Here is a 12,060-nt window from a genome sequence, read left to right on the forward strand (position 1 = left end):
AGCTTATGTTCTACTGGGAGGAGAAACAAGGATTTGTTCCAAGTAAAATATATTCTCAATTAGAACTTAAGTTGTATAAAGAAAGTAAAGCAGGAAAGAGGATAGCGACTGTTACTGCCTGTAGTTCTAGCCAAATGGGCACAAGAAAGACATAAAATGAATGCCATGGGTTCTTATATATCTTCTGAAAGTGACCAAAGCGTCAAGGAAAGTGGCTGTAGCTTGAAAGTCCCACATGAACAGAGGTGCCCAAGTAGAAGCAATCAGATATTTTTGGCATGGAAGAATGGCTATGAAGCATATTTCTTTGTGGTAAATTGGCCACATTTCTTTACTGTTTGTCTGTGTGCATATACATGCAAGCTTTTAGTCCACGTTCTTTATTTTGGGAATAAAGGGTAAGGGAAAGGAATTCTTATCTCTTCACATTTTGGGCTAGTCTTACATAATACTGCTTTCTTTTCTGTTATCGAGAGGCAATGATGAATATTGGCAAAGCATGTGATACAGGAGCCAGACTCACTGGGTTAAAATCTCATTTTTGGTAACTTACAAGTTGCATAAAGTTGGATAAGTTGTTTAACCCCTCTGTGCCTCATTCTCCTCATTTGTAAAATATTAAGTTCCAAATAAAATGTTTTATTGAAATTTGATCAAATGAGTGGATTACTTTTAGTTTTGAAGACAGATGGTTTTGTAACATTTAATACAGAAAAAAAAAACAGAAAAGCAAGGCAAAAGGAGAAAACGTAACTTTTAAAAACAGACAAAGACATTCTGAAAAGACTACATACTGTATGGTTCCAACTATATGACATTCTGGAAAAGGCAAAACTTACGGAGACAGTAACAAGATCAGTGGTTGCCAGGAAATAATAGACAGAGCTACAGGGGATTTTTAGGGCTGTGAAACTATTCTTTATGATATAAACAGTGGATACATGGGATTACGGTTGGTACTCCATATCCACAGATTCCTCATTCACGGATTCAACCAACTGCAGATATTCAGGAAAAAAAAAATCTGGAAAGTTCTAAGAAGCAAAACTTGAATTTGCTCACACCAGCAACTATTTACATAGTATTTACATTGTCTTTGCAACTATTTACATAGTATTTTATTGTATTTGCATTATTTACAAGTATTTACATTGTATTAGGTATTATAAGTAATCTAGAGATGATTTAAAGTATATGGGAGGATATGTGTTGGTTATATGCAAATACTATGCCATCATATTTTTTTTTTAATTTATTTATTTTATTTATTTATTTTTGGCTGTGTTGGGTCTTCGTTGCTGCGCACGGGCTCTCTCTAGTTGCAGTGAGCAGGGGCCACTCTTCTTGGCAGTGCACAGGCCTCTCACTGCAGTGGCGTCTCCCGTTGTGGAGCACAGGCTCCAGGCACGCAGGCTTCAGTAGTTGTGGCAGGCGGGCTCAGTAGTTGTGGCTCGCGGGCTCTAGAGCGCAGGCTTATTAATTGTGGCACACGGGCTTAGTTGCTCCGTGGCATGTGGGATCCTCTTGGACCAGGGCTTGAACCCATGGCCCCTGCATTGGCAGGCAGACTCCCAACCACTGCGCCATCCAGGAAGCCCAACCATCATATTTTATATAAGGGACTTGAGCATCCTCGGATATTAATATCCATGGGGGGTCCTGGAGCCAATCCCCTGTGGATACCAAGGGACGAGTGTACATTTGTCAAAACCCATAGAATATACAGCACCAAGAGTGAACACTAATGTAAACTGTGGACTTCCGGTGATAATGGTGTGTCAGAGTAGGTTCCTTAATTGTAACAAGTGGTGATGACTGTGGGGTAGTTAACTGTGGCCACCTTTTGTCACTTGGGAGATTTGGCAGTCCTTAAAGCTATTTTTGTTGGTAGCAGGAAAATATCCCCAGGAGAGTAACATTGTCTAGAGAAAAATTAACTTCTTGACATAGGCAACAGAACTTACTTTTTTGTAATGTTAAAGAATTTGGGAGAGACTTCGTTTTCTCTATGTGTCTGTGTGTATTTCATGTGGTACCTCACTCCTTGTGAAGTTAGTGTTACATACTTTATGAATGCACACTATGTAATGTGACTGGACATGAGGAATAATTGTTGATGGTGATAGTTTCATAAAGATTTAAAGTGAAGAGGCTGTTTGGAACAAACAGTATTCATAGGTAATATGTGACATAATCAAAACACAATACCAAAAATTGCCCTTAACATGTATTAATTATCATTAATTATTGTCATCCTGTCTCTTATTTTTTGAGGTTCTGATGTAGAATTACATAGAAGTTAACATTTTTATTTTAGTAATGATGACCATATATTTACCATACAAAGGGCTGATTCATTATGTGGACAAAACATTAACTTTAATTGTAGTAACAGCTCTGTGTCTAACCTTGCCAAGTGCTTAAACCAAGATGTCTTTGTTATATAGTTCATTCTGGAAAAAAATTCAATTACATGGATCCAGGACAATATACTAGAATTTATTCTTTAAGCCATCTTTTTAAAGGTTCACATACCAGGTCATATGAATGTGTGTGTGTGCACCAAATGCCAGCCACCACTGAAGAAAAGCAATGACTTATTTATAAATTATATTCTGTTTACACATCAAACAAATAATATAATTGTTTAAACTTTTTCCCTTACTGGTGTGCCTTGATAATTCATAAATGGCTATAATTTGTTTCTTTCAAGAGCTATTACAAATCACACTGTAAATCCCTCCTTCCCCACCAGCATTGCTGTACAAGTGAACCACATTAAAATGAATTTCTCAGGGTCAACTTTGAGGGGGAAAGAAGTTTAAAGCAGTTGAACTTGAAAATTCCATTCTCTGACGCTAATCACCGGTCCTTCCAGCTCTCCCAGTCCTTCCAGCTCTCCCAGTCCTTTCATTCCCAGTAAATCTGTGCTTTATTTGTACTCATTAGGAGTCCCAGACTCATAAACTCTTCGCATTTCCCATCTGTCAAGCCCCTCCTGGCTCCACTTTGCCTCCTAACCCAGCCTTGGACCTTATCGACCATCTGAGCGCTACATTCACGAGCACTCACCATTGCTTTGTTGCCAGATTCATCCATCAGGCTTTTCTTGACATTCCCACCTTTAGCCTAGTATCTCACAATCAGGTAGTTACTCTATCAACATTTAATGAAAGGGAGGAGAGGAGAGAAAATTCTTTGACTCTGTGTTAACGTACTGAAAATTTCTTGTGGAAATTTGTTACTTTTGCTGCTTGGAAGCATAACAAATTCATGTTGTTGAACATCAACAAGGCCCTCACTCCTGTTGCCCGGTATTTTTATTTTTCTGTATCTATCCTATTTCCTGTTATCTTTATTGCAGGTCACTTCCGCTTCCCCAAACCATCAATTCCATCATATATCTTTTCATCATTACAATTAGATCATCTAAATGTATTTTCCTTGAGTCTTTTTCACCCAGGGATTTTTTTAGTCTCTTCACTTACTTTTTTTCCCCTGTGGTCCCTCTTCGAAAAATGAGCGCAAGTGCGCGTGTGCGCGTGTGTGTTAACATACATAACTTTCAAAACTTAACCATTCTCTCTGTTCTTTTTTTTTTTATATATAAATTTATTTATTTATTTTTGGCTGCGTTGGGTCTTCGTTTCTGTGCGAGGGCTTTCTCCAGTTGCGGAGAGCGGGGGCCACTCTTCATCGCAGTGCGCGGGCCTCTCACTGTTGTGGCCTCTCCCGTTGTGGAGCACAGGCTCCGGACGTGCAGGCTCAGTAGTTGTGGCTCACGGGCCCAGCTGCTCCGCGGCATGTGGGATCCTCCCAGACCAGGGCTCGAACCCGTGTCCCCCGCATTGGCAGGCGGATTCTCAACCACTGCGCCACCAGGGAAGCCCTCGTTCTGTTCTTAACTCTCTCTGCTCTGTCCCCTCTTCCTTCAGCTATTCCCTTCCTCAGTGATCACCAGTGACTTCCTAATTGTCAGTATTCTCGTGTCAGTCCCCTGATCTATCTGTGGCATGACATTATAGATATTCTAGATATTCTAGAAATTCTGTCCTCTCTTTGCTTTGCAACACCATTCTCCCTCATATGGCTCTTTAGTCTTCTTAGCTGATACAGTCATCTTCTTCTAGACCTGGAATGTAGGTGTCCCTCATTGTCTGCCCTTTGCTCTGTGCTTACACCTCAGTGGTGATTCTCAAATGTTAGTGAGTGTAAGAATCATCTAAGATTTTTGCTGAAAATGTAGGTTTCTAAATCCTGCCCTCAGAGATTGTGATTCACTAGGTCTAGAATGAAGCCCAGGAATCTGAATGTTAACAAGCTATTCTTGTGACTCTGATAAAAGTGATACAGAAGAGACATAATCCTCTGCCATCCTGTGTACTCCTGTGACTTCAGTCATCAGTTCCATGTTGATTACTTTCAAATATTTTAACATCCTCCTCTCATGAATTTCTCCTTATTATCTGGACCATACTCAGGACCAGCGCAAGGCTGACAATCAATGAGTATGCCCTTGCTTTGGGTTATTAAAATAATAGAATATTTGCACAAACACTTGTAAACAGATGTTGCCCTCAGCCCACAAGTGTCATTCTGCCACCACTATCCTGTCTGTCCTGGTCCCTCTCCTAAGATCTTCTAGACCTCCCCATCTTCTGGCAACAAAAAAGTAACACCTGGAACCACAGAGTTTCTTCAGGATGCTGCCCCAGTGCAAAGGCTGACATCCTAATTGGTTGAATTGTATCCGTTAAATATTACCCCTGTTGAAGATGATGATGTCATTAACCATATAGGGACCTAGGAGAAGAAGCCAGCTTTAATGGGGAGGATGGCAAATTCAGCATGCGAGATGGCTTATGTGCAGTACTTTTAAACCTACTAGAATAGTTGAATGGAGTGGCCTATAACAAGTCCAAGATCACAAGAGCTGTGCCTTCCAAATTTGACCGATTATCAGAATCTAAGGCCCAACCCTGAGAAATTTTGATTCATTGGGACTGAGGCAGGGCCCAGAAGTCCCATTTTTTAACATTTCCCCCAGTGGTTCTGATGATTAACTGGGTTTGAAAACTACTGCTGTGGACTGAGAACACAGAAAAGTTGTACCAAACTATTGCCCCCTGCTGGACCTCAGATAGGCATTTTCCATTGCATCGCACAATCAGGAAGATCAGGGAACCGAATATGTGGGTTTTTCAGCACAGCTAATTACCACTACTAGAAGGTGTCACTTGTATATACTTTATACACAGAAAGCAACTCAATGTTAAATTCCATTCAACAGAATGCATCTTGTCCCTGGTAAGAAAGAGTACCATTTCGAGGAGTTTCTTTGAAAATTAACTCCACAAGAAAAAAAATCCCACTTTTAGGAAAAACACAACAAATGGTAGTCACCTTAATATGTCTTTTAAATTTAAGAGAACATATGTATTATTATCAGGTGTTGCTTTTCTCTGAATCATGTGTACAGTTTATTGAAACAAAGGAGAAATAACAATTCTATAAAATGTTGTATCCTGGGTTTAGTCCTGAGTCATTTGTTACGTATATGATTCCTGAGTCACTAATTACTAAGGCTTTATAAGGAAAAGATTACTAACAATAGGCAAAGTGAGCGATTGTGAAACGTTTTTTAATACTAATGATTATAGTTACAGAAAGATTTTTTTAACCATATTGGAGGAATTAAATTCTGTTAAGTTACACTGATTTCAAAAATAGATATTAGCATCACTTTTCACTGAAAAATGTACGTGTACTTTTCCCTGAGGAATGAAATTAAATTGGGGGGATTTAGAAGCTCCCAAGTTTATAAAGAAACGTTCTTAAAATTGACAGCACTATATAAGTTTTATTATCTAGAGAGTGAGAAGTTTGTAGGTTGTATAGTAGAAATACATTCTGAAATTAAGGCTTTTGACCCTTCATTTTGTTATAATACTAAAACCTAATATATGTAATTGCTGTAATGAGGAAAAAAAACGAACTAAAATAATTAAGACTAATGACTGCTGTTATATTTTTTATGTAACTGAAGTTAGCTTTGATAAGTTTAAACATGGCTCATTCTAGACTACAGCTGACTACGATTTGAAAATGCCCTTAGTTCTTCCCTATCCCGCCCCCCACCCACCTGCACCCCGGACTATTCTGCACTTCGAAACACAAAACAACTTGCCAGTTCAGTTTATTCAGTTAGGGTCAGTTCTGTAAAAACAAAGTCAAGGCAATTGTTTGATTTAATTGACTAGTGAAACTGGTTGTACAGGTAAGTAGAACTTAGTTTTATTTTTGTCCAGCTGCATATTTGAATGTTCATAAAGTAACTTAGTAGAGTAATAAGATTCCAGTGACATTGTAATAGATTTTAAAGAATGATTACCAAAGCAAGGAAAAAGGACACTAAAACCCAAACTAGAGAAAATATTTATGGTATTTTTTTCTTTATGGCTCTCCTTTCACTGCAATGAATTGTGTCCAGAAAGAGTCGTCTTTCCTTTCACTATTCATTTCTTATTCTTTGAGGAATTTTTTCCTGGGCTATACTTAATCTAGCCATAACAAAAATGTCTACTATAATTTAGATGAATAGTTTACATAACTTTTATAAAGCGGTCCTCAAACTGTGTGCAGATATCCTCTAACAGTTGGTCAGCCACCTCTTGGCTTCACTTTCCTCCTCACCTACCTGGACCTCACGGTTGATCATTTTCACAATGAACGTTTCTGCCTTTGATTCTTTCTGCCTTCCTCTCTACCTTCCACTATACCCATCCTGCTCTTCTGGCCACCTTCAGCTTCGAGGCTGCTAGTAACTCATTTCCGCCGCCCCCCACCCCCGTGAGAGGAGGACCAAAAAACTTGCAGCGCTATGGACTTCCCTGGTGGTGCAGTGGTTAAGAATCCGCCTGCCAATGCAGGGGACACGGGTTCGAGTCCTGGCCCGGGAAGATCGCACATGCCACAGAGCAACTAAGCCCGTGCTCCACGGCTACTGAGCCTGAGCTCTAGAGCCCATGAGCCACAACTACTGAGCCCACGTGCCACAACTACTGAGCCCACGTGCCACAACTACTGAAGCCTGCACGCCTAGAGCCCGTGCTCCGCAACAAGAGAAGCCATGACAATGAGAAGCCCACACATCACAACGAAGCGTAGCCCCCGCTGACTGCAACCAGGGAAAGCCCGCGTGCAGCAACAAGGACCCAACACAGCCACAAATTAATTAATTAATTTGTAAAAAAATTGCGGTGCTAAAATAAATGTTTAGATCTTAATTTGAAAAAAAATGTACAGAACTTGTAAATGTAGTTTATTTGAGAAGGAAATAGAAATCATTTCTTGTCTTAGAAAACAGCAAATCTTTAGCCTCAAACTTGTTAGGGATTATAAAGGAAAGAGGAAAAAAAATTTTTTTTTCATATAAAAAGCTAGAAAAAAAACTGGAATTTTTTGTCAAAGAACATTTAAGTTCATAATGCAGGAATTTTATAATTTTTTATTCTGCATAATAAAATACTCCCTTCCCCACCCCTTCGTCCTTATAATAATAGATATCCACCACTTTTGTTCTTATTGTTCAGTTTTTGCATATCCAACTTCAGAATACCTTTTTTGAGAACTTATTATGCACCAAAGTAGGGGCCTCCTGATACTGACAGTGCTGTGTTTAGTCCTATTCTAGGATACATTTCATATTTGCTTAGGAGATAAAGAGTAAGCACAAAGAAACAAAAAGAAAACTAAGGTTGGGACTTCCCTGGTGGCCCAGGGGTTGGGAGTCTGCCTGCCAATGCGAGGGACACGGGTTTGAGCCCTGGTCAGGGAAGATCCCACATGCTGCGGAGCAACGGAGCCTGTGCACCACAACGAAGAGTAGCCCCCGCTCGCTGCAACTAGAGAAAGCCCGCACGCAGCAACAAAGACCCAATGCAACCAAAAATTAATTAATTAATTTTTTACAAAAGGAAACTAAGATTGGTTGAGTATATAAAATGATAAAATCCTTTAGAAAGAACTTTGGTCTTATGTGTCAAGAGTATTACATCGTTATACCTCTTTAACCTTAGTGCATCTTCTGTTCTAAAAAAATTTAACAAACAAAATATTAAGAAAAAACGTCTAGGGACTTCCCTGGGCGCACAGTGGATAGAACTCTGAGCTCCCAATGCAGGGGACCTGGCTTCAATCCCTGGTCAGGGAACTAGATCCCACATGCATGACACAACTAAGAGTTCACATGCCACAGATAAGGAGCCAGCGAGCCACAACTAAGGAGCCCTCCTGCTACAACTAAGGAGCCCGCCCAGCGCAACCAAATAAATAAATATGAGAAAAAGATAAAACATCTACAATACAAAACCAGTTTGTTTTAGCATTATTTATACTAGCCAAAAATTGATAGCATCCTAAATGTTCACTAGTATAAACAATGTAATTAAACTGTAGCACTTTGACTTACTAGACAGTTTTGTAACCATTAAAAATACAAAAATATAAATGAAGGTATTCTAACAGCTTGGAAGAATGATTTTGATATAAGGTAAAGTAAAAAAGAATAATATAAAGTTGTACATAGTATACAGCATAGTATATATACTACTAAATACATAGTATACAACTATACTAAGCTGTACATAGTATACTAACATTGAACAATCCAGAAAGGAACTAAAACAATTTCATTTATAAAATAAAATAGAAATAAATTTGATCAAAGGGGAGATAGACTTGTACACTGAAAACTACAAAACATTCCTGAAAGAAATTAAAGAAGACCTAATAAATGGAAAGACATCCCAGGCTAATGGATTAGAAGACTTAAGATTGTTTTTTGGTTGGTTGGTTGGTTGGTTGGTTGGTTTGGGGTTTTTTTTCTTTAATTTTTTAAATTGACGTATCATTGATTTACAACATTGTATAAGTTTGAGGTATACAACATAGTGATTCACAATTTTTAAAGATTACACTCCATTTATATTTATTATAAACTATTGGCTATATTTTCTGTGGTGTACAATATATTCTTGTAGTTTTTTTTTTTTTTGCTTTTTTTTTTTTTTGGCTGCTCAGCTTGTGAGATCTTAGTTCCCCAATGAGGGATTGAACCTGGGCCCTCAGCAGTAACAGTGTGGACTCCTAACCACTGGATTGCCAGGGAGTTCCCACTTACTTATTTTATACCTACTAGTTTGTATCTCCCCTGCCCCTCTCTTCCCCCTCCCTTTTTCCCTCTCTCCACTGATAACCACTAGTTTCTTTTCTATATCTGAGAGTTTTTTTCTTTTTTGTTATATTCACTAGTTTGTTGTATTCTTTAGATTCCACAGATAAATAACATTATAGTATTTGTCTTTCTCTGTCTGACTTATTTCACTAAGCATAATACCCTCCAAGCCCATCCATGGTGTTGCCAATGGCAAAATTTCATTCTTTTTTATGGCTGAGTAGTATTCCATTGTGTATGTATGTATGTATGTATGTATGTATGTATGTATATATATATATATATATATATATATATATATATATATGTATACCACATCTTCTTTATCCATTCATCTGTTGATGGACACTTAGGCTGCTTCCATGTCTTTCCTATTGTAAGTAATGCTACTGTGAGTATTGGGGTGTGTGTATCTTTTCAAATTAGAGTTTTCATCTTTTCTGGATATATGCCCAGGAATAGGATTGCTGGATCATATGGTAGTTCTATTTGTAGTTTTTTAAGGAACCTCCAGACTGTTCTCCATAGTGGCTGTATCAATTTACATTCCCACCAACAGTGCACGAGGGTTCCCTTTTCTCCACATCCTCTCCAGCATTTGTTATTTGTGGTCTTTTTGATGATAGCTGTTCTGACAGGTGTGAGGTGGTATCTTACTGTGATTTTGATTTACATTTCTCAGATGATTAGCAATGTTGAACATCTTTTCGTGTGCCTGTTAGCCATCTGTATGTAGAAGACTTAATATTGTTAAGATAGATAACAGTACCACCCAAAACAGCTTACAGATTCAGTGCAGTCTGTATCAGAATCCCAAAGGCATATTTTTGCAGCAATAGAAAAACCCATTCTAAAATTCATGTGGGATTTCAGATGACCCCAAATAGCCAGAACAATCTTGAAAAACAAAAGTTGAAAAACTCATACTTTCAGATTTTAAAATTTACTGTGAAGTTACAGTAATCACAACAGTGTTGTGCTGGCTTAAGGATAGACATATAAGACTGATGGAATAGAAATGAGAGCCCAGAACTAAATCTCGCATATATGGTTAATGGTTTTTTCAGTAAGGTTGCCAAGACCACTCAATGGAGAAAAGACAGTCTTTTCAACAAATGGTGCTGGTAGAATTGGATATCTACGTGTAAAAGATTGAAATTAGACCCATGTCTTACACCATATACAAAAATTAACTCAAAATGGATCAAAGTCCTACATTGCAAAAAGAAAGGTATAAAACTCATAGAAGAAAACACAGGAGAAAATCTTTTTGACCTTGGATTTGGCAGTGGTTTCTTTAAAGTGACACCAAAAGTATGGACAACAAAAGAAAAGTAGGTAAGTTGGATTTCATCAAAATTAAAAACTTTTGTGATCCAAAGGGCAGTATCAAGACAGTGAAAAGACAACCCACAGAATAGGAGACAGCATTTGCAAATCATATAGGTAATAAGGGCTTAATATCCAGAATATATAAAGAACTCCTACAATTCAACAAAAAAAAAGAAAAAAAAGACAGCCTAACTAAAATATGGGCAAAAGACCTGAATAGACATTTCTCCAAAGAGGATATACAAATGGCCAATAGGCACATAAAATAACTTTGTTGGCGAGGATGTGGAGAAATTGGAACCAAGGAATGTAAAATGATGCAGCCACTATGAAAAACAGCTGGCAGTTCCTCAAAAAGTTAAATATAGAATTATCATATGACCTAGCAATTCCATTCCACTCCTAGGTAGATACCCAAAGGAATCAAAAACAGGGACTCAAAACAGATATTTATACACCACCACATTAGCCACAATAGCCAAAAAAGTGGAAACAACACAAGTATCCACCAACAGATGAATGAATAAACAAAATATACTATAAACATACATTGGAATATTATTTAGCCATAAAAAGGAATGAAGTTCTGATACATGGTATAACATGGATGCACTTTGAAAACATTACAATAAGTGAATTAAGCAGACAAAAAATGACAAATATCATATGATTCCACTTACATGAGGTATCTAGAATAGGCAGATACAGACAGACAGAATAGGGGTTTCCAGGAACTGGGGGATAAGGGGAGTGTTTTTGCTTAATGGGTATAGAGTTTCTGTTTGGGTTGATGAAAATGTTCTGGAAATAGATACTAGTGATGTTTACACATCAAGAATGTACTTAATGCCCCTGAATTGCACACTGTAAAATGGATAAAATGGTAAATTTTATGTTATTTATATTTTAAACATAATTGTTTAAAATTTTAATTATACATAGTGATTTAGGTACGTAAATTATACATAGTGGTTTAGGTACATAAGGAAAGATGGAAGGGAATATGAAGACATGAAAAATTACTAAATTATCATGTGATTATATTATTTTGAGGAGAAATAAAGTTCAAATAAAAGTTTCATTTTTAGCTAAAGAATAGTTATGTTGATTAATAATTTTTAAAACCTTCGAATTTATACAGGAAGAACTTTTCAGAGTAATTCATATAAGGGAGAGTTGGTGTACTGTATCTGTGCTAGAACATTTTGAACAATTTTAGTTTCTTATAAAATCATCTATATTTTAATGAAATCTGTTTTTCTTTAGCTTGACACGGCCAATTCTCTGTTAAACCAGACTCAACAACCGTACAGGTATCTCATTGAATCAGTGCGTCAGAGAGATTCGAAGATTGATTCACTGAAGGAGTATATTACCCAGCTTGAGAAAGACGTCAGGTAAACCATCTACAAATCTTTTATTTGAGTAATAAAGGCATATACTGCTATAGACAAATTCAGGTTGGAAATTGTGAAGAAAAAATTGAAATAACG

The 12,060-nt window shown here is 37.5% G+C and overlaps 1 protein-coding gene across 8 annotated transcripts in view; it reads left to right on the top strand.

Annotated features, from left to right (window-relative positions):
* PIBF1 (progesterone immunomodulatory binding factor 1) overlaps positions 1-12,060 on the top strand; it is a 209,450-nt gene that overhangs the window by 160,498 nt on the left and 36,892 nt on the right. For all 8 annotated transcript variants that reach the window (XR_010837268.1, XM_059042235.2, XM_067016726.1 and 5 more), the window contains exon 15: positions 11,834-11,964. Coding sequence is in view for 7 of the 8 variants with exons in the window: in XM_059042235.2 (XP_058898218.1) it covers positions 11,834-11,964 (131 nt within the window). In the remaining variant the exon portion in view is untranslated. The remainder of the gene's footprint in view (positions 1-11,833; positions 11,965-12,060) is intronic.

The sequence above is a fragment of the Kogia breviceps genome, chromosome 16, assembly GCF_026419965.1.
Source record: "Kogia breviceps isolate mKogBre1 chromosome 16, mKogBre1 haplotype 1, whole genome shotgun sequence".
In the NCBI taxonomy this organism is placed as follows: Eukaryota; Metazoa; Chordata; class Mammalia; order Artiodactyla; family Physeteridae; genus Kogia; species Kogia breviceps.